General features: G+C 39.3%; 1 protein-coding gene across 1 annotated transcript; it reads left to right on the top strand.

Annotated features, from left to right (window-relative positions):
* The first annotated feature begins 312 nt into the window (after positions 1 to 312).
* Positions 313 to 23,501, top strand: TRPV3 (transient receptor potential cation channel subfamily V member 3). The gene is made up of 16 exons (XM_075333145.1): positions 313 to 510; positions 2,922 to 3,002; positions 5,369 to 5,520; positions 5,792 to 5,968; positions 8,743 to 8,883; positions 9,975 to 10,255; positions 10,608 to 10,784; positions 12,758 to 12,916; positions 14,934 to 15,032; positions 15,572 to 15,645; positions 17,062 to 17,227; positions 17,770 to 17,836; positions 19,141 to 19,412; positions 20,405 to 20,517; positions 20,779 to 20,858; positions 22,851 to 23,501. Exons 1-16 carry the CDS (start codon positions 380 to 382, stop codon positions 22,964 to 22,966), a joined length of 2,286 nt encoding a protein of 761 aa, XP_075189260.1. The 5' UTR covers positions 313 to 379; the 3' UTR covers positions 22,967 to 23,501.
* The last annotated feature ends 882 nt before the right edge of the window (positions 23,502 to 24,383 follow it).

The following is a 24,383-nucleotide window of genomic DNA, read 5'->3' as shown; positions in this document are numbered from 1 at the left end:
TCATTATAATTATATTAATATTTTACACGGTATATTATACGTGTCTACCTCCAAAAATTATCTCTAATTTATATTATGATATTTTATTATTTACTGTGTCCTCTATCTGGGCAATAGTACCGTAACTATTGTCAGATTCTTAAGCAACTAAAATAACTTATTAATTGCTATTCTTAGTTACATCAATTGTGTGTATCATAAGCAACACAACAGGTTAGGGAAGTAAGATTGGTTCTGCCCTAAATTATATCACTCAAATTCTAAGTCCTTCCTTTACGATGAGCCATTTGAACAGTTTGATCTTATAGCAGATATCCTGTTCAAGTTCTTAGAATATTATTATTTTTACATATATATTTTTATTTACTATTCTACATAAATGTCGAAGTTAAATCTTGAACCCTTACTAACCGATGCTTTGCTTGGCAGTGATACGACTGATTTCCCAGTGCTGAATAGAACTTCGTGCCCTGTATTTTCCAAGCCAATGGACTCGAATATAAAGCCTTGGTAAGTACCAGTAATTTATTTTTTTAATTTTGGACAAGATTTTTTTGTGTAATCTTGCATTTCTATGTTCTGATTATGTGTGCTTGTGAATTGGAGGCTGACTGGTAATATGTAGTACTGAGTTTTATCTATAATTACTAACTCAACTGTGATAAATATAATATTAGTTACATATCCATAGAGGTGCAACCATTTTTACAAAGTTCACCAGATTATAAAAATCTCTTGTTGGTTAACATTTACATTTTTTTTAATATATTATGCATATTTTTAAAAGAGGTTTTCCTACAATGGATATTTATCAACTGTGCAAAATAGTTGATACATTTCAGATGGTGGGGACTTTGGGACTTCTACTTATATTGAGAAAAGGTGATAAATGTCCATTTTAGAGAAAAACCTCAAATGAGTTTCACAATTTTAGTGTCTGTTGATGGGTCAATACGATATGCCAGGAGGTTACATTGGTAGATGCCACCATATTCGTAAATGCTGACATTTGTGGAGAGATGGTCAAGATTATACAGGGCATCGTATGGGGTGTCTAAGTCTAGAAACCGATAGTGGTCTTATAAGACTGATAGGATATGATGCCATCTTTGGTAATATTTCTACTATGTCAACTTGGTTAGGTTTTTACCTGCTTTGACTTCAGAGACATAGACTATGTCCAATCAGATTCCCATTTGTAGATTACTTCCTTGGTTCTCCAAGTTCAGTATTTTATTTTTTATTTTTCAGTATTCAGTAATAATGAGGTACATGGAAAAATTCCAGGAGCTCAGATCTGGGATGATGTTGTAATGACGACAGCCCATGGTTAAAACCTGTAGACTTCTGTATTTATTATCTCTAACTTGATAGTTTCCATAACTCCCAAGATCTGAAGCTAAAACAGCATTTTTTTTAGTAGTGTTGTCTTGTGGACCAACACCTGATAGCTTTAAAGTACTGAAGCTGGAGAACAAATGACATGTTCTTGGGAGTAAAAATAATTTCGGAAGATGAGTAGGAGACAATTATCTGATTGTGTAAAATGAGGGCAGGGCATCTTGTGACAAGACAGGCAGGAATCTACAGAATGAAAAGCCTGTCAAACATGTTCGATAAATATCGGCCAATACTGAGAAACTAGAAGTCCAACTGTCCCCTGACATCTGCCATTATGGACAAAATATTTACTAGGATCTGGCAATAATCCTATTAATGGGGGAAGTTCTGATGTCTCCCAACATTTGGGGTTGGGGGAGAAAACAAAAATTGGGCATGGTGGATTTAATTGTGGCATGGCCAAGGGCTCATTGCTCTGTTCCATCCCCTGAATTGACAGTCTCCATCCTCACATTGTGGTGGCTGACAGCTCTCGATTTGGAACAGTACCTGATCTAAATCCATAGCCCTGGATGTACTGACAGTTTAGGGGACGAGTTCATATCTCTCTCCTGTGTGTACCGACTGCTCACATCATAGATGATCATAAACCCATTGGTAAACGATGCTGACAGGAGAAGGAAATGAGGACACACGCACTTGGACAATGTGTGTGCACACGCTTGCCCCCTATAAGACAGCGTGTGCACGCTCTCATCCCCCTTTCCTGACAGTTTACATGTTCGCACCTACATGTCATGACAACAGCGGCCAACAATGCTTTGTGATCCTGTGTGCAGTGAGTGGCTGCTACACCCAGGACACGGGGATGAGAACTCGGCCCCTGCACACACTGTCTGCGTACGCTCCTGTGGTGCCAAAATATACAGGACTAGGGATTTAGATAACGCAGCTCTCCGTCTGTCAATCATCATAAGGGAAAGGGTGGATGATGGTAATTGAGGGGGTGTAACGGTGGGGTGCACTGGACACTTGGTCACACCAGGGATGCACTGAAGCCCTCTAAATTTACATATGTAAGTAAAACATAAAATGTACAGTTGAAGTATGATTTCTATTGGGGCTCAGTGTCCTATAATAATTTCTAAACGTTTCATTTTAGTTCTGGGGGTGAAAGACCCTTTAATGTGGACAGCATGCAGTAAATTACTTCCTATACCTTTATGCGTATACAGACTTCTATTTTAGAAAACTGAGTGTTATACACAATATATATATATATATATATATATATATATATATTTATATATATATATATATTAAGAAGTAATACAAAGCAGAAAATTATATTTATATAGATTGAAAATGCAAAATGATGTTTAGAGGTAGCATGCCCTTTAAAGTATTGTTTTTACTTTTTGTTTTTTTTAATAACAAGTATATATCGGCTTTTGCGCATAGCCGTGTGTTGCAAAGTTACATATTTAATTTCCACAATAAATAAATACATTTTGAAATATAAAGTTTAAATTTATTTTGTGACAGTTTTGAAACTTTCTATATTTTTTTACCTGAATTAGCGACAGCAGAAAAAGTGAGGATATTGATTCTCCGCAAACCCCTCGGGAAGTGACAGATTATTTAAAACAATATAATAATGGGTAAGAACCTTTTATATACAATACAAGTTAAGATCCATTGAAATGAGCCAATGAACAACCCAACAAGTCTACTCTTCACTAGAGATGAGCGAACCTGAGGTTTGATATTCGGGTTTGGAAACCGACTACAAAAAAAAACAAAGATCGGATTCGAAGTTCGAGTGAGTTACGAGTGCAAACCACTTAAGCGAGCAGCGCTGTGCTGGGTATGAGTTATGCTCGGCCCAGTGCGAGCTGCGTGCAGTGTTTGAATAGCTCACACTTGGAGTAAAATCAGCGTAAACAGATGTAGTGTGAACACACACACAAAAAAAAAACATATGAAAACCCCGGACCAACCTCCCCGAAAAGTATTCTGCTTATGGCTGGCAGCATGTGGGTGGAGCCACGTGCTGCCCAATTACAGACTTCTATTGAAGTTCGGATGAAGTCGGGGTCAAAAACCAAACTTTTTAAGTTACGACTGTACCTGCCGAACCGAACTTCCAAAGGTTTACTCATCTCTACTCTGCATAGTAATACACTATCAACCTTAGCTCCATGTAAGCATGCTCGGCAATCAGCCAACAATGAGTAAGCGCTCCTTAGTCATTCATTGGATCTTTTTTTATGGGCATGAAAATCTTCATTTGTCGGTAGCACATCTTCTCGAATAAAAAGAGGATCTGGTCCTGACAATAATGCAAACCGTATGGCACTGACCACTCATATTAATGATTGCTCACTCCCACACAATTTGCACATTCATAATATTTCCGCATTACCAAAAAAGTTTAATGAGCCCCAAACGTCATGCTGTATTGTTTAGCCTCCAAATACATAAGACTAATGTTGGCGAAACCCACTGATATCAACAGAATCGGCCAACAGCCTAATGTGTATGGAGGCCTCCCGACTCTTCCCTGACAGCTGACAATGGGGAAAGAAAATTCCGGCATGTCAAATTTCCAATAACTGATCCTTCTATTCTCCTAACTGGGAGCACAGAAGCCATCAGTAGAGTGTTCTTGTCTACTGTTGACACGGAAGATATAGCTGTCAGCCGAGAGCTATATATTACAGTATATATGGGGGCACTTATTTTGAGCCATTATTTTCAGATGTAAATTGACTCTCAGGATAAAGAATTATTATTAGGCTATAGGTTGAACTTGATGGACTTAAGTCTAACTTCAACATAAAAAAAAAACGATGAAAGTATTATTTTTATTATTATTATTTATAATAATTATGAGTTATCATAATCATTATGGTTATTATTATGAATTATAATCCATCTTTATTCTAAGACGTTATTGGAATACTTCTTTGATCAATATGATTGCAACAATTATCATAATTATGTATATTACGCCTGCACTCAAGTTTTTCCAATTTTTTCAAATTCAAATTCAAATAATTCTAATTATGAATGTTAATAATTATTGTATGTTCCCTGTAAATATGGAATGTAGAGTAGCGCGCCACATTAGAATATTTAATTTTGGGACATTTAAGCCCAACCACCATTCTATATGAATATATTTCTAATGGCCTTAATATCGCCTTTTCGTCCAATTTGCGGGATAATTGGGCATATGTGAAAACACAGGCAACAATATACATATGATGCAAAAAGATCTCCAAGATCTCAATATGTAGTAGGTGTAGTACTAATAATAATAATAATAATAATAATAGAAAATACCTCCAATTAGAGATGTAGAATAGTTTTCTTGATATAGGCATGTCTCTTACCTCATGATCAGGGCATTGCAGCTTGGGTATCCATGGTTACATCCACTCATATAGTGACAGTTAGTTACTCGTGGTCATAACTATGGATACCAAGGCTGCAATGCCCTGCACATGAGGTAAGAGACATGGCTATATCAGGAGAACTGTACTACATTTTTAATTGGAGGTATTTGCTAATATTATTATTGGGATAAGATCCTGGTGATGGGAATACCCCTTTAAACTTCTAAAAATTATGAGGGGGTTTTCAATTCAGCCTCCAAAAAACTATCCGTAGGTACCCCAGCTATAGGGAAGATGTCTTTTTACATATAGGTACATATATCCATTGAAATATTCCAAGAATCACCTCCACTGAGGTATCTTATAGCCATGGTCGTAACTACAGTGGGTGCTTGGGTTGCAGTTGTTCCTATTCCTGGAGGGGGAGGGGGGGCAACAGGTCCTTTTGGCCCTTATGACAACACCATGACTATTAATTTAATAATTGGGGACCGGTTTTTGATTTTGCATGGTGGTTCACAATCTTCTAGTCACACCACTGTCTGTTCTTTGGTCAGATGCTCTTCAATATGCATGTACCTCAGATTTATAATGACCTTATTATTTTTGATTACAAAATGTTCCAGGCCTGACTCACTAAACCTGAAGAAAACTTCAAGACGGCCCCCGAAAAATTTATTGTTTAAAGCTGTATCTGAAGGAGATGTGGACTCATTGAACAGACTGCTTCAAGAAGCTATAGATTCGTCTTCATCATACACATTGAAAGCTGCACAAGGTAACAATAATAATTCCCTTACTGAAATTCCCGGATATGGGTAACAACAAAACTGTCTAAAAGACCAATCACAGTACAGCTTTCATTTTACAAGAGCAGTTTAAGAAATGAAAGCTGCACTGTGATAGGTTACTATGGGCCACATAAGCTGACTTTTCCTATAGGCAGTTTCTACAAATTTGCTCCAATTCTTAGCCTGTTTTTTTATATTAAAAGGACAGAAATATTATTTATTTGCTTATTTCTTTTTTATATCTGTGTTATATCTCAGATTTCTTCATGTACAAACTAACATCCAAAGACACTGGAAAAACGTGTTTGATGAAGGCCTTACTGAACATCAATGACAACACGCAGGAGATTGTCCGCATTCTGCTGGCGTTTGCTGAGGAAAATGGCTTTCAGGACAGGTTCATTAATGCTGAGTACACAGAGGAAAATTATAAAGGTAAAAAGAAGATTACACCATGAAATGCAAATTTACAGAACATAATATGGTGCAAAAACTGGACCAGCGATTAGTGAATCCAAAATAATAATGTATGCTCTTAGTAAGTCAGCTCCTTAGATCCTCTATGCATGGACAATACGTCCGTGTGCACATAGTGCGTTTAGAAGTGCAGATTTGTCACAAAACTGCAAGCAAATCCTGATGCCAGCAAAGTCAATGAAAATCCTGAAGTATAGTGCACACATTGAGAATCTTCTTCCTTGCAGATTTGGTGCACAAAATGCACAGCGTTTTTTCACCCATTGACTTCAATATGAAAAATGCATCAAAAACATATAAAATATGTTTTTTTTGAGCTGCGTTTTTCCAGCCAAGAGATGCAGAAAAGGTGCAGAAATTTCTGCAACTAAATACGCAACGTGTTCACATACCCTATTACATACATGTACAAGATGTGTAAAATCCCCTAAGGAAGGTCTTAAGTGGGCTTTACACGTTGCGATCTCACTAGCGAGATCGCAAGCGATCGTACCCGCCCCCCGTCGGTTGTGCGACACGGGCAAATCGATGCCCGTGCCGCACAACCTCGCTTACCCCCGTCACACAGACTTACCTGCCCTGCGACGTCGCTCTGGCTGGCGAACCGCGTCCTTTCTAAGGGGGCGGTTCGTGCGGCGTCACAGCGATGTCACACAAATCAGAGTGAAGAGGGGGTTAATGCCGCGCATCAGCCAAAATGAAGATGTAGCACGTTGATGTTATAAACGTATTCTTTTATTCCATCGGTCTACGCGTTTCGAGGATACACCTCTTCTTCAGGACCAGTGCATCAACATAGTATCTATTCAGACAGTCAGTTACTATGTTGATGCACTGGTCCTGAAGAAGAGGTGTATCCTCGAAACGCGTAGACCGATGGAATAAAAGAATACGTTTATAACATCAACGTGCTACATCTTCATTTTGGCTGATGCGCGGCATTAACCCCCTCTTCACTCTGATTTGTGTGACATCGCTGTGACGCCGCACATCTTCATTTTGGCTGATGCGCGGCATTAACCCCCTCTTCACTCTGATTTGTATGCACATCCTTGTGGGGCTGCAGCAGACGCCTTCATCCTATGCTCTATCAGTGGTTGTGACTATCTCACAACCTTTTCAGGTGAGTGTATTTTTCCTGATCTACTTCACTGATCTGTTGGTATTACACTATCAGCGCTCCTTATTTTTCAGTTTATAGCGATGTCACACGGCAGCCGTCCAATAGAAGCAGAGGGGCGGAGATGAGCGGGACGTAACATTCCGCCCACCTCCTTCCTTCCACATTGCCAGTGGAGGCAGGTAAGGAGATGTTCGTCGCTCCTGCGGTGTCACACATAGCGATGTGTGGTGCCGCAGGAACGAGGAACAACATCGCTAATAAGCAGAAAACGTTTTTTTGTTTCAGGACGACCTCTCCGCTGCAAACGACTTTGACCACTTTTGCGATCGTTTAAGGTCGCTCATAAGTGTCACACACTGCGATATCTTTAATGACGACGGATGTATGTCACAAACACCGTGACCCTGACGATAATTCATTAACGATATCGCAGCGTGTAAAGCCCCCTTTACTTTTAGTGACCACTGAGCTCCATCTTGCATAGTCTCGCCAATAGAAATATTTATTGCGTGATTTTATATTATACCATATTCTGCTCCGACTATGCACAGCCACCTGTCACTGCTAAAACTGAGGTCCCCTTAAGAAAAAAAAAAAGCTCCAGTCTCCAAAACAGCTGGATATTATGAATATCTATCTAATCTGTAACAATACCTGAATCTATAATTCCCAATATGTCCCATAATCAATAACGGAATGGCCGAGATATCATTCAGGGATAGGACACACGGCGAGTAAAACGGCCCTAGTGGAATGCAATAAAAAAGATCGCATTCCACTGGAACCCATGTTACTCTATGGTGCCGTTCCCATCTGCGATTATTTTCTCAGCCCTAATCTGACCGAGAAGATAATCGCAGCATGCTGCGGGTGGAATCTGATCTGTATTCACTCGCACCCATCCAAGTTTTTGGGTGCGAGTGAATCATCACACTGCACTCGGATGACACCAGAGTTCAGTGTGATAATCACATCAGTTGATAATGGAGAATAGAAAGAGATTTATCCTTCCCTCACTTCCGCCGCGCTCGCCCTCTCCTCCACCGCTGTGATTCAACCACAGGATCACATCACAGCGGCATGACACTCAGCTTACACTCATGTGGTCACTGAGGAAGGGAGATAGGGAGAATTTTTTAATTAACGTGAAATAAAAGATTGTGCATTGGCTGACCGAATGGGCATGCATTTATTTCCCAATCACCATATAACAAAAAGTTTAAAGTAACTAGAAAATAAAATAAAAAACTGTTAATAAATTATTTGCTATTTCACACAGTCCGTTGATATAAGCAGAACGCATTTAGGAGAATCTGTTATCACAAAATGACTGTTCAAACCAAGCTCAAGTGATTGGAGCACTCTACTGATGGTCAAACACGTCAGTGCACCGTCCTGCCTACTGGTTTGCCATTTATCTTTGCCCTTCTCTTCATTCTGTGAAGCCAGAGCTGTCAATCATTGAAGAGTAGATAAATTCCCAGCAAGTAGGTGGGAAGGTGGACTAAACTGCTCTGCCATGCCAAGGGTGCAGTGAGCGCCTGTGCTTGGTTTGAACAGTATAGTATACAACCACAATGGGAACTTACAGTGTCATTATTTTCTTCAGGTCAGACGGCATTGAATATAGCAATTGAGAGGCGACAAAGTGACCTGGTGAAGTGCCTAATCAAAAAAGGGGCAAATATCAATGTACGTGCACAAGGGCGATTCTTTAATCCAAAGCGTAAACATGAAGGATTTTATTTTGGTAAGTTGTACATTTTTTAAAAAATGTCGATTTTTTTTTTTTTTTTTTTAAATAAGATTTTCTACCATATTTCAAGAGAGCCAGCTGATAATAGGAGCATGTTAATACCGTATTGGTCCCTAAGTATGTACAGAAAGCATAGTACACTCTATAGCAAAAGGGTGGCTTTTAGTGATGGGTGAGTGGGCTCGCAATGCTCGTTACTCGATTGAACATCGAGTTACTCCAGTGTGACTCAAATACCAAGTATATTGGAAGTCAATGGGCAACTCAAGCATTTTGAAACTTGATGATGCTTGAGGCTTGATCGAGTAAAGAGCTTTGGTGAGCAAGCTTTCCCATCACTTGTCCCTATAGATTCAGGGGCAGCGGCGATGTCACTTTACACACTACTTCTCACTATGTATGATACTGTAATTGAAGTGCCTAGGGTACTTAATTTAATGGCTGACAATTGTGACACAAGGGAGGACTTATATAGGGGCCATTATTTGTCTCTTTCCATCCGTTATTGATCCTTTAAGTTCCCACTGAGGAACAAGAGATTCTGATCCTTGTTTGTTGATCCTTTCCATACTTTATAGTAGTGTTCCCCAACTCCAGTCCTCAAGGTCCACCAACAGTGCTTGTTTTCAGGATTTCCTTAGTATTCATTGCCCAGATGATATTTAATCACTGTAGATGTGAGGATTCCAACCCTTGTGCAATACTAAGGAAATCCTTAAAACAAGCGCTGTTGGTGGACCTTTAGGACTGGAGTTGGGGAACACTGCTTTATAGGAAGGAATGAAAGTCATTCTCCAGTATTCATTTGGCTATAGTGCTGTGCCTATAAAAAAAGAGGTGCTCAGGTTATATCCGGAGAGGGTTTCACAGTTGAGCTTCATCATGGGATCCATCATTTTATTGGAAAGAAAATTATTTTTTAAGATAAAAATAGTGGAAACTATGGTCAATAAAAAACACAGGAATTCTGTTGGAAGAGAACAGCGTGAACAGAGCATTATCAAGTTGGCTATATGGTAACAAGTACAAGCAAACATAGCACTAATATAAAAGAGGACTTTAATGTCTATTCTGTGTTCTTTTAGGCGAAACACCTCTCGCTCTTGCTGCATGTACCAACCAACCAGAAGTGGTGCAGCTCCTCATGGAGAACAGTCAGACAAATGTCACTATCCAAGACTCCTTGGGCAACACAGTCCTTCATGCCTTGGTTACCGTTGCAGAGAATTCAGAAGCACAAAATGCCTTCATAATACGCATGTATGATACAATCCTGAGAACCTGTAAGAACAAGTCTTTGGAAAGTATTGAGAATAATGAAGGCCTCACTCCAATGCAGCTGGCTGCTAAAACAGGAAAGACTGAAGTAAGACTTAAACTTTTCTTGAAAAATATAGTCATGATACAGTAAACCTCTTTCGGATGCCATCCCTTTATCCAGACCAGAATTTCAGTTCCAACACATTTTATATATACTGGTCATATTATAATGTAAGAAAACTCCTGCATCTTTTTATTTTATATAACAGATTGCAGTCTTATCATATACTATGTATACTCACCATCTTCAATGTGTTGACCATCCCCATAAAAGACCACTTTTCACTGCAATTTTGTTATATTACTGTTTCACTATACACACCACTGGCCTTTATTTTCCTTTCGGAGACAAATCTCATGAGATGTCGGGTTACTTACATTTCTTTCTTTACACTTAGATTCTTCATTACATACTCAGCCGAGAAATAAAAGAAAAAGAGAATCGGGTGCTCTCCAGAAAGTTTACTGACTGGGCTTATGGACCGGTTTCATCTTCCTTGTATGATCTGAAAGATGTAGATACTTGTTCCCGGAACTCAATACTTGAAATCGTCGTTTACAACACTAGCATTGATGTAAGTAGCGGGATTGTAAGAATCAGTCAGTAAGACATAGCCATAGATCTGAAAAGTAATGTTAGAACTCTTCATTTTAAGGGCACTGATTTTTTTTGTATTGTTTATTTGCTGCCTAAATGCAAAGTTAAAGAGGTATTCCCATCTACAAGATCCTATCCCAATATGTACTAGGTATAATAATAGTAATAATAATATCAGCAAATACTTCCAATTTGAAATGTAGTATAGTTTTCCTGATTCGCTATGTCTTTTACCTCATGTGAAGGGAATTACAGGACCTTAGGTATCTGTGGTTCTGACAGGCAACTAACTAACGGTACGCTCACACAAGCGTATGAATCGGATGAGTGCAATGCGAGAAAATCTCCCATTGCACTCGGACCAGTGTTATTTAATGAGGGAGAGCAGATGGTCAGCTTTTTTCTCATCCAGATTCTCGATGAGAGAAAAGTCGCAGCATGCTGCGATTGTCATTGAGAGACGTGTCACTCACACCCATACAAGTCTATTGGTGCGAGTGAAACATCAGACTACACTCAGCTGACAATGGAGAAGATGGAAAAATTAATCCCCCCTCTCCCTCTCCCTCCCTCTCCTCTGCAGCAGTGATCCGATCACAGTATAATGACACTCAGCTTACACTCGCAGCAGAGCGGGAGCCAAGGGTTATTAGCATATTGCATCCGATGCACTTGCATCGGTTGCCATACCATCGTTTGAATCCAGTCTAACTGTCACTAAATGAGTGGTCATCACAACCTTTGATACCTAAGCTACTGTAATGCCCTGCACACTAGGTAAGAGACATAGCTAATCAGGACAACTGTACTACATTTTTAAATGGAGATATTTGCTAATATTATTGTTATTACACCTACTACATACTGAGATAGGATCTTGGACATGGGAATACCCCTTCAGGCTAATTTCCAAATAGTATTCCTTAAAAAATGTTCTCCAATTTTCCTGCTGCAAAGTGTCATAAGTCCCTTTTCTAGCTGAAAGCTTTAGTACAACTGATAAAAATCCAGCCTAAATTACTAGGAAAGACACTCCCACAAGAGAAACACTTGAAACTTGGACGAAATGGCAAATTGCATACAAATCAGGAAAGGAATGTAGATTGCAGCTTAAATTTAATACTATTTATTAACTAAAGGTAACATTACATGTAAGAATCAATTAGTGCTCATTTACACAGTACTGTTTGTTTAATGATCAGCATTGCATCTTTCAAGGAGTCTTAGGCGGGCTTTGCACACTGCGACATCGCAGGTGCGATGTCGGTGGGGTCAAATTGAAAATGACGCACATCCGGCATCACATGCGACATCGCAGTGTGTAAAGCCTAGATGATACGATTAACGAGCGCAAAAGCGTCGTTATCGTATCATCGGTGCAGCGTCGGCGTAATCCATGATTACGCTGACGCGACGGTCCGATGTTGTTCCTCGCTCCTGCGGCAGCAGACATCGCTGTGTGTGAAGCCGCAGGAGCGAGGAACGTCTCCTACCGGCCTCACTGCGGCTTCCGTAGGATATGCGGAAGGAAAGAGATGGGCAGGATGTTTACATCCTGCTCATCTCCGCCCCTCCGCTCCGATTGGCCGCCTGCCGTGTGACGTCACAGTGACGCCGCACGACCCGCCCCCTTAACAAGGAGGCGGGTCGCCGGCCACAGGGACGTCGCACGGCAGGTGAGTGTGTGTGTGAAGCTGGCGTAGCGATAATTTTCGCTACGCCAGCTATCACCACATATCGCTGCTGCGACGGGGGCGGGCACTATCGCACTCGGCATCGCAGCATCGGCCTGCGATGTCGCAGTGTGCAAAGTGCCCCTTAATCTGGCATTTGATAGAGAATCACACCACAAATCACACCACGATTTTTTTTCTTTAAGATTACAAATCCAAAACATTTTTCTAGCCAAGACTTCATATCGCATTTTTTTATTTATGTTTTATATTTTAGAATCGCCATGAGCTGTTGGCTTTGGAGCCTCTTCATACTCTTCTTCAGATGAAATGGAAAAAGTTTGCAAGATACATGTTCTTTTTGTCATTTCTTCTGTCATTCACGTACAACGTTGCCCTTACGTTAGTCTCTTACTACCGACCGCGTGGAGAACAGGTATGTCTCTCCTATATACATATATATTGAGAAATACAGTCTTAGTATTAGCTCACAGAGGTTGTTCCATTGTAGGAGGTGAACTTGCCCTTGTACTGGTTATGCCATGAATTTTACGTGTTATACCAATTGTATTGTATTTGTTAATATGGGAATACTGCTAGCTAGTTACAGGTTCCAAAATGCAGCAGAATAGGAAAGGATAGAGTTAAGGGGGAATGTCAGATGTGGAAAAGAGGGGAGGAGGGAAGGCTCAAGATGGAACAAGTAGAGAATAGGGTTCAATTGAGAGAAGACGTGGCTTAGATGCTAGAAATGGTCAGGGAACCCTGAGGTATCCTCGAAAGATCCGGAGCCTACAGCTCACCTTGACGGGTTTAAAGAATCATCCGGCTAGAGAGCTGTTGGGGCTCAGCATTGGACAGAGGTGTGAGGAATAGGAGGAAAGGTGGCACAGACCCTGGAGTTTGAGGATGAGGTACAAGATAGCGAGGAGGACAGGTGAAAGAGCCGTACCTCACACTAATAGAAAGAAAGGAAAAGGTGGTCATGTCTGTGATAACAGTGTGAAGAATAGAAGTGAACAATTCTGATTGGCTAATTGAACCCCATTGTTGCTTGTATTACTGTCTACGATGACTGCCAACAGGGTATTAGACATCGGTGTGAATAAACCAGTAAGTGTCATGCACCCCACCATAAGTCACATCCACTCATGTAGTATCCCTGGCATAGGAGTGCAACGTCTGCACGGCCCGGAGCTGGCCCCCTCCTTCACCATCAAGACAACCTCTGTTCATATTCCATATTATTACATAGACATCAGAGAGTGGAGTCGCCTACTCTTTCAGTACTTTAATTGCTTCAGTGGAAAGACGAACAAAAAAAACAAAGGCTCCTAATATTGAAGGCTGAGCACAACAATAATTTTTGAAGTTATTAAAGACCTATGCACTTCAATGAGGACTACTACAAAGCTCAATATGCCACTTGTTGCAGTTCACATTCCAGTGGGTCCAAGCAGGGGTGGGGCAAGGGGCAGCTGGAGTGTGTGATTTAGCTGAAAAGTGTCATGGCTTATCGCAAAATGGGTTTGGCCTATCATGCGACATAATGAGACAAAAAAGCACCAGAATTATGCTGTTCCAAGTAAGTAAACTAAAAAATTGGGTAAACTTAGACTAGATAGTCTGAAAATTAGACAGATTTATGAAACAGCAGAAAACCACTATAATAAATCTGATGCATTTTAGGATCGTCTAGTCCAGTGTTTCTCAACTCCAGTCCTCAAGACCCATGAACAGATCATGTTTTCAGGCTTTCCTCAATATTAGACAAGGAATAATTCCATCACCTGTGCAACATTAATGAAAGCCTGAAAACCTGAAAACATGATCTGTTGGGGGGTCTTGAGGACTGAAGTTGAGAAACAGTGGTCTAGTCCAAATTTGCACTGTCAAGAATTAGATAGTATTGATAAATTTGCCACTATGTGCCAAAACCTGCTTCCTAGGTGAAAATCTGGCATTTGATATGACCAGTATATTAACGAACAGAGCTATGGAGCAAATTGATTTGTAGGACCTTGGTCCAGCGGCCACGTGAGTTGGGTGAGAGCCCTGCAAAACCAACTCCTACCTGCTGGCATCAACCTTTTTCTGATTACTAGGCCTGAAACGACATCAAGCGAGTGTCTCACTTCAATAATGATGTTACGATGGGCCTAAAACTCAGAAAAGGCACCAGAGATGTAAGCAGGTTGGAAGCATTTTGCAAGGCTCAGGACTACTGACATGTCCGCTGGACTAGGAACTTTAATATTTATTTGATCGTTGTATTATTTGTGTCTTTCCTCTTTTTTTGGAATTGTATGTTTAACACCTGTTTTAGTTAGCACCTCCATTAACTTACAGTGAGATTTTTTTGGTCTCATAATATTGTTACTTAATTACATAGATGATATAATTACTGCCCCCATAAAATGAGCACTAACACGTCGTCTCTCTCACAACCGCAGGCTCTGTATCCCCTAAGTCTGACATATGATCGAGGGTGGCTACAGCTAGTCGGACAAATGTTTATTATTGTTTGTGCTACATACCTAATGATCAAAGAGGTGAGTAATGACAAAGTTATTGAATTACTATGTGTTATTATGTATATGAATCACATTGTGTCACGTCATTTTATTGCACATCCCAACTTTGTGCATATTTCCTAGTTTGATGTGGCAGAGACATATCCTCCTATTCTATATACTGAGCAATTAGATGGGTGTACTAACAGTGTAAAAAGATGCTTCACACTTTCGGCATAAAATTACAATATTAATTTACTCATTATATATGCATTTTTCCTGGTAGCAAACAACCGTGAAATGTACTTAGAAATTATTTCCTAAAGGGGACTTGTCACGAATCATGCTCTACTGGTGGCATAGAAAGAAGAGGGCCCCTGTGTAAGATCATTATATGGGCCCTTTGTAGCCCCAGAGCTCATCATAATGCACAATTCCACCTAGTTTGGAGGTAGATATGGGCCCCCTTACCTCTTGGGCCCCTGGATGCACCAATGATATGTCTGCCCCTGACAGTATAAATCTTTTTTGCTGATCTCCATAATTAGCACTAAATTACTGCTTTTTTTTTTTCATAGGGTGTGGTCATTTTCCTAGTAAGGTCTTCGGATCTTCGTTCAGTTCTTTCCGACGCCTGGTTCCATGTTCTTTTGTAAGTAATAAAGCAAAACTTATGATCTAAAAATGTCATGTCCTGTTGTCTTGAAACAGGAGCAACTGTTCCAATTAGCCATATCAGTGTATCACTATATATTGGGATTTTAGGAGATAACATTTCTTCTTTTGGAAAGTGTCAAGTTAGTGTAAGGAGACTTATAGGCCATGCAATGCTTCTCTTGGAATTTAAGTATACAAGTAAAGAAGGAAGAAAGGACAAGAATGCTAGTGCCACCTATTGGTGGTAGTCAATATCAACTCTTTAAAAGGCTTTGTCACATGACATAAGATAAGAAGCCAAACCAGAAATTCAATTTGCAGACACATGTTTCAGTGTCTTTTCCCCTCATTAGTGAAAAGTATAGGAACTACAGTAGTTTGGATGAATGAGAAGCCTATGACAAGAGATTTAAGGGGTAAAGATTCTCCTTGTCGAGAGCGCCTCTGAAGATGCAACTTGCACATCCAATACTGGAGAATAGTTGGGGGCACAGAAGTGCCAATCACAGCTGGTGCCCGTCTAAGAAGGCTTAATTATACTATAAGTATAAATGGCACATTGAAGGCGTGGAGCATAGTTACATGTTTCATATAGGGGCCCAAAAGCTTTAAGTTACAACCTTAAAGGCATTGTCTACTATTAGGACAGCTCCTTCTGATTCTACATGTTTCCCCTAGGTAAAATAAAAAAGCCTATACTCAGCTCCTGTACTGCTTGCATTCCCAATGCTCACGTGATGTTGGGACAAAATGCAGGCCCAGCGGTCACTCAGCACCGGCTTCAGACAAATAAGTTAATCATCAGGAAGTGAGCATTGCGGATGCTGTTCACTTCCTGTTCATTGCTCGTTTGGTCCGAAGCGGGGAGACAGAAGCCTTCACTGATTGGACCCTGGGCTTTCATTATGTCACAACATCACGTGAGCCCCGGTATCACAAGCCCCAGCACTGCTGGAATTGCGTCTGTACAGGAGGGGAGTATAGGCTTATTTTACCTGGGGGAAACGTGGAATCAGAAGGGGTTGTCCTAGTAGTGGACAACCCCTTTAAGTATATTCAAGCCTATGCATAGAGTAATAGCTTTATTGTTATTATTATTATTTATTATTATAGCGCCATCAATTCCATGGCGCTTTACATGTGAAAGGGGTATACATAATAGGGACAAGTACAATATTCATAAACAATACAAGACACAGACAGGTACAGGAGGAGAGAGGACCCTGCCCGCGAAGGCTCACAGTCTACAAGGGATGGGTGAGGATCCAGTGTATACAGTGTTTGGCTAGTAGTAATATAGCTGTAAGAGGAAAATACAAGCCAAAGTTTAAAGTCATCATAATAAAATCTTACACACAATGCACAGATCCATGTCGGCACGCTTACTTCATGATGTCTTTTTCCCTTTTAGTTTCATCCAAGCAATCTTGGTTATAACCTCAGTGTTTTGTTACCTGTTTGGTGTCAAAGAATATTTGGCTTTTCTTGTATTAGCCATGGCACTTGGATGGGCAAACATGCTGTATTACACAAGAGGATTTCAGTCCCTGGGAATCTACAGTGTTATGATCCAAAAGGTAAGCAGCCGAATGTCAATTAATGCGAGTGATCAATACAGACATATCAATGACCACCTACAGCACGTAGAATAGTAATTATATTATTTTATGCTTGATTATGCAACAAATATACCTTCTCGTAATAATGAACTATGAAAACTTGTGCCAGCTTGATATTTCTTGGAACCTCACGCTGGGCCCTCAGGCAAAAGTATTAATACATTGCGCTATGTGTCTTCCTGTGGATTTCACACTTCAAAAGATCTTGATTATTTTGTTGTTATAATGTGGTTTTGCAAAAATTCTGAACACGAGGGCATGTGAAAAAAAAGTGGCAGTAACTCTGATTTCTTATGGGCATCTGTCATTTGTTATGGCCAACATCCCGTGTTCCAAGTTCTTTTATGCCCAAATATAAGATCATGACTAGCTTTACGGTGCCGAAAATGTGTAGTCCTCTACCAATAGTGGTATTGTGCCATAGCTGAGGACAATGTTTTTGTTATTCTGACATAATGACTAGGATGATAGATTTTAATAGTATCCCTCATCTCTTCTAGGTCATCATGAATGATGTTCTCAAGTTCTTATTTGTGTACATTTTATTTCTTTTTGGATTTGGAGTGGGTATGTATCCTTTCCTTTTCTTAAGCCTCAAATCTTTTGTTTAACTTTGGCTATAATTAGATAGATAGAAAAATATAGATCTTTCCATGTTTATGCTTATATTTCTATAAGGTAGCAATGGCCTGAGTGGTTCGACTTGCGTAGTCTTCACTCTAAAGTCCACCTTTCCACCTCATGGAGACAACAGGTCCAACCATGGAAAGACCGAAACCCATGAAAAATGCTTTTGGCTGCAATGTGGCCTACTTAATCCATTCTCCTTTGACCCTTTACAGTCTTCTTAAGCTGCTTTAAACCAAATGGGTCAACAGAGAATTAAATATTGTATAACTTATATCTTTATATTAAATATATTTAAACTTTTTTTCATATCTATATTTAAAAAAAATAAATAAATCTTGCAATCTTCACACTAACACCTAGACCTAATATTATACTCCTTACTCCTGTTGGGCACATAGCCTTTAAGAGCAATGGACTGACTCAAACCCTGTTTTTATGTATAGAAGCCTTATCTGAGCATGCTCTAATGTAAACAAACGTCATTGTGATGGGAAGGGGAGGAGATGAGTTATGACCATCACCTATTATGAATGGTGTATATAGAAGTGCTAGTCTGTCTTTGATGATAAGGAGACTGCTGCAAAGTCTTCTGTACAGAATAATAGACCTATAGGCCCTTAAGAAAATTATTAAACCTGATACATTTTCAATCCCAATAATAATATGAAAGAACAAATATTAAAAAATACATTAAACATAAAAACTTAAAGGGAAACTGTAAGCAGATTTTTGCTACCTCATCTTAGAGCAGCATAATGTAGGCAAAGAGACCCTGACTCCAACTATGTATCACTTAGATTACTGGGTGCAGCAGTTGTGACACAATCAGAGTTTATAGATCTTGCGATGTAGCAGAGCTCAGATATGTAACCCCACCCACACCAGGCTCTCTACTTGCTAAGTCTATAGACAGTGAGATACTAATTGGAGTGGGAGAGGGCATGATCAGACTGGTATAGTCTGGACAATGTTAATCCCAGGTGATAAAACCTTCACTATAAGTAAACAACAGCACAGGAAGGTAATAAATAACACATTCTGTGTCAGCCTCTATTTCCTGCTGTATTCAGATTACAAAAACCTGCTGACAGATTCCCTTTAATTTGCATGATAGAGTGATATAAAACTTGAGTCTGTTGGATCAATAATATGCACCTACGTTAAATCAGCATTAAAATGTAAGAAAATATTTAACAAAGAACTTAAGACTGATTATAGTTGTTTTCCCTTTCTTGGAACAGCTCTTGCTTCTCTCATTGAAAACTGCGCTGATGGCGATGAGTGCAGCGCCTACAAGAGTTTCAGCACGGCCATTGTGGAGCTATTTAAGCTGACGATTGGGCTTGGAGATCTGGAGATTCAGCATGACTCTAAATACCCCGTCCTGTTCCTGCTTCTTCTGATTGCTTATGTTATACTAACCTTTGTGCTTCTTCTAAATATGCTAATTGCTTTGATGGGAGAAACTGTGGAAAAGATTTCCAAAGAAAGTGAGCACATATGGAGAATACAGGTGAGCGTAGCATTCTGTTGGATAGCTTCCATAAACTTTTTCACTGGCTGGGATTGTTCAATGCTCACAAATATATCTATCTATATATATATATATATATATCTATATCTATATCTATCTATATCTATATATCTATATCTATATCTCTATATATATATATATCTATATCTATCTCTATATATCTATATCTATCTCTATATATCTATATCTATATCTATGTCTCTATATCTATATCTATCTATATCTCTCTATATCTATCTATCTATATCTCTCTATATCTATCTATCTATATCTCTCTATATCTATCTATATATATATATATATATATATATATATATATATATAGATTATATATATATATATATATATATATATATATATATATATATATATATATATATAGATTATATATATATAATATATAAATAAAATCTGCTCCACACGCCATACAAACCCTGATAATCACTTTTCTGATTGGTGATATATCACAGCCTATGGGAAGCTATATTTGAAAAAATAACCTGTCATCGGGTTTTTACTGCTTCATCTACAAACAGCTTAGTTTAGAGATATTTCAACATTGTCTCACTTACTGGGCTACTTGCTGTAGTTTTGATAAACCATTGATTTATCAGCAGTTCAGCTAGTCCTCACAATGATTAGCTCCTGGTATGTAGTTCACAATATTCACAATCTCTGGCTATCCCTGCCTCACTCCACTGGCTGCATTCTGCCTATGCACAGTGTAGGCAGAAAGCTGTCAATTGACAGCAGTGGTGGTGTTAGAACATGGTCATCATTGAGAAGACTAGCAGAGATGCAGCAAATACAACAGCAATTCTATCAAAACTACAGCAGGAAGCCCAGCAAGTAACACAAGGCTAGAATCAGGATCCGAGAATCACAATTCCCTTCACAGTACTGCATAAAAAATGGAAAATATTCTATATTAATAATAGAGAAAATAATTTCTCTTTTGCTTCTGTACTTAGAGAGCTCGGACAATCCTGGAGTTTGAAAAAAGTTTACCAATGTGGTTAAAGGGTAAATTTCAGCTCGGAGAATCATGCACCGTGTCCAAAAATGACAACAGAGCATGTCTAAGGTGAGCGTTAATGGATGACTTAACTAACTAAATGTTGAATGACAGGGTGTTTCCACGTCTCTGGGGCCTGCAGTGTATATGATCAGCTAAATTCTACTATATATATGGAAAATGCACATCTTGCAGAAGAAATGATTACAGAAAATGTTAAAAAAGCCAAAACTGAGGCATGAGGCGATGGTAGTGTTAGACATATCTGTGTGGGATCTAGACTACACTCAATACTTGTAAATGATTAATGCCGTGTTATTTCCCCAACAGAATAAACGAGGTGAAATGGACGGAATGGCACAATCATGTCACCTGCATAAATGAAGAACCCGGGTTTGAAATGTATCCTGGTAAGTACATGAGATTTTTATAAAGAGAAATATATCTTTGGGTCTAAGGAAACATTATGGACCCGGGTAGCTACAGAGGGCGCAGCGGCTTCTCGACACCGGGGCTTCAGAATCTATAGATCCTCTGCCACATAAAAAGACCCCAGTGTTATAAATGTCACATGGTAGGTTGGGAAACTTAGTATTGATTTTACATTGGGGCGCAAAAGCTTGAAGTTTTGACACTTTATGAAGTTGGGCAACCTATATGGCAGATGTGAACCCCGTGCGTGGAGAGCAGGGATAGAGTTAAAACAAACTAATAAAGAAAAGTTAATGAACCGAATTACAGATATAACTAATATAACTCACTGAAGTGTCTGGTATATTTTAACTCTATCATCTCCTGAGCAGCGATTTTAGAGGGATCAGGGAGAAGGGCTCAGGATGGTACACAACCAGCCACCTTTAGAGTAACTGCTGCCCCCCTTGCCTGCCATGTTTGCACACTTGTGAAAATAAAAAGTTTAAATCACTCTTTTTTCCTGAAACAGAAAAAACAAAAAATTACAAAATTAACATATTTAGTAGCGCTGTGTGAAAAACTGTTCAAATCAATACGATATCTAAATATTTATTATTTATCCCATTTGGTGAAAGCAGAAACATTGATTATTGGTCACTTCACCTCATAAAAAAAATAGAATTAAAAAGATAAAAAAAATAAAAAATAAAAATAGAATAATTCAGAATATAAAAATGAAATTAAAATACTAAGGGGTGCTTCACACATAGCGAGATCGCTACCGAAATCGCTGCTACGTCACGGTTTTGGTGACGCAACAGTGACCTCATTAGCGACCTCGCTGTGTGTGACACTGAGCAGCGATCTGGCCCCTGCTGTGAGATCGCTGCTCGTTACACACAGCCCTGGTTCGTTTTCTTCAAAGGCGCTCTCCCGCTGTGACGCACACATCGCTGTGTGTGACAGCGAGAGAGCGACGAAATGAAGCGAGCAGGGAGCAGGAGCCGGCATCTGGAAGCTGCGGTAAGCTGTAACCAGGGTAAACAGATATTTACCTTCGTTACCAGCCTCCGCCGCTCTCGCTGCCAGTGCCGGCTCCCTGCTCTCTGCACATGTAGCAGCAGTACACATCGGGTTAATTAACCCGATGTGTACTGTAGCTAGGAGAGCAAGGAGCCAGCGCTAAGCAGTGTGCGCGGCTCCCTGCTCTCTGCACATGTAGCGACGTTATGATCGCTGCTGCGTCGCTGTGTTTGACAGCTAAGCAGCGATCATAACAACGACTTACAAGGTCGCAGTTACGTCACAGAAAATGGTGACGTAACAGCGACATCGTTGTCGCTATGTGTGAACCCAGCCTAATAGGATGTAATATACATACTGTTAAGATGCAGCTGCTAGTTAAGGCGGTAATCACATGGCAGCACTAAAATAAGCAGACGGGTATGTATTTGGTACATGAATGCGAGTATTCAAATTGCATTATGACAATTGCTCAAACCGGCTAGCGAAGCCAAATCCTTACAGTGTGTACATTACAGTACACATCAAGTATACAGTACACATCAGTACACATCAAGTTGCACTGCTTGCAGAAAGTTTGCCTAAGGGTGCGGTTCCACTTCATATGACTTGTGTGATTCTCGCATCGGTATAACCTGGCTCGGCCGCATGGTATCTGACAAGTGCGGTTCGGCTGCATGTATTTCCATGTAGCTGAGGCGCTCCTGTCCGGAGAGCGTCAAGCCATGCCGGGTGATACTGATGCAAGACTCGGACGAGTTGTACGCAAGTGGAACCGTACCCTAAAAGATTTTTTTTCTTTGTTTTTTTTTTTTTTTTTTTACTTCTATTTAAATTTGGTAGCACCATCATCTTACTGAGAACTACTTCAATGGATCTTATTTTTATGCTATTTACTCTACATAGTATTTAAAATAGTACGTAAGAAATAATACAAGTATCATGATGTATTTCTCTTCTTCAAGGGACAAGCTATGCCAACTTGACAACTGATGATGAAGCGGATACCTATGAGAGAGACCGACCTGTTACAATTGACGTCAGAGATTCTGCGGAGGAAAGCATGGAGACCACAGTTTAGAATCTCGGAATAACACAGAAGACTCTGTCCATCTCTGACTTTCTAGAACTCATGCTCCACAAAGAACTCTGAAGCTTCATAGAATTGTGGAGTAAAACACAACCTACCTCTGCCGAATGGTGTCTGCCTAACTATTTAAAAAATGTGAAAACTTTTTAGCAAAAAAAAGTGTAAAATTTCCCCAAAATTTTGTTAAAGGGAAAGAAACAATTCTACAACTTCCGTTGTAACCTTATTTTTCTACTATTCTACATTTCTTTTAAAGACTGTATACCGAGAAATCCTCATGAGCAAGCAATTACGTTTAGTGCAAACAATGTGCAAATTCCATAACACATTGGTCCAGGAGCCAAGTTATCTATTTACACCGTTTCTGTCACTAATCGTAGACTAATAGGAGAGATAATGCATAGTAATTTATTAAAATAATTGGTTTGGGATAATAATTACATGGTAAAAAAATTGACTAAGTTTAGGTAAGAATTAATTAGCTGCTTTCTGATTTTCCTAGAAAATAAATGCTGTATATATATATATATATATATGGTCTATATGTATATATATATATATATATATATATATATATAAAAGGAATTTTACATAGATTTTTTTCAACCCCTATATATATATATATATTTTTTTTTTTTCTTCAAAAAGCTGCCAATTGTCTGACGTAATAGAAGTAGTAATCACCTTACCAATTCCCCTCTACTCACACAGTTGCAGATCTCTGCTGCTTACTCCTCTGTGAGCTGGCTCCAATGATTATGTGCCGTGTTGACATGGGACCACTGCAGCCAATCACTAGTTGTAAGTGCTGATGTGACGGGATCACTGATATCAGCAATTGGTGATAGCGCTGGATTGGGAAGGTCAGAGACCAGTGGATGAACAGGCAAGGGTTGCCACAACAGTGACAGGGGATTGGTATGATTTTTGGTAGAATTTTGTTAGTACATAGATTTATCAATTGTTTGTATAACATTTTATAGGGTTAGACAACCCAATTGAAGGTGAACCAGTCAACAATTCTGACTTTTTAGTAAATATGTGTATACCCCATAGCACAATAATACTGGAGCCGCTTTTGTCAGACTTCTACATTGTACAATTCCTTGATTATGCTTTTTGAAAAAAATGTACATGAAATTGACATCTGGGTTTTACCATGCCTCTTGTTGATAGTGTCAGATTGTTTAGAAACTTACCCTATCTGATCAGACAGTGAAAGCAGAATGTATTCTTTTGATTTCTTACTATATTTTTCATATAAGTTAGTAAAATTGAAGCTAAAATATCAATCTTTATTAATAGATAAATTATTTTTCCAATAATGGACGAGTACTAAAAATTTTCAAACATTTCTGTGTGAAGAGTAAAAAGTTGAGGCCTTCATAGGATGAGGTTCACACGGGGG

The sequence above is a fragment of the Anomaloglossus baeobatrachus genome, chromosome 2 (genome assembly GCF_048569485.1).
Source record: "Anomaloglossus baeobatrachus isolate aAnoBae1 chromosome 2, aAnoBae1.hap1, whole genome shotgun sequence".
Taxonomy (NCBI): Eukaryota; Metazoa; Chordata; class Amphibia; order Anura; family Aromobatidae; genus Anomaloglossus; species Anomaloglossus baeobatrachus.
Note: the sequence above shows the minus strand (reverse complement) of the source record. Positions and strands in the feature narration are given on the sequence as shown.

Excerpts from the sequence above, each read along its gene's own strand:
- TRPV3 (XM_075333145.1), top strand. The coding sequence starts at position 380 with ATGTCGAAGTTAAATCTTGAACCCTTACTAACCGATGCTTTGCTTGGC. Across the intron at positions 3,003-5,368 it reads TTAAAACAATATAATAATGG|GCCTGACTCACTAAACCTGA; the intron begins GTAAGAACCTTT and ends AAAATGTTCCAG. Across the intron at positions 15,033-15,571 it reads CATACCTAATGATCAAAGAG|GGTGTGGTCATTTTCCTAGT; the intron begins GTGAGTAATGAC and ends TTTTTTTCATAG.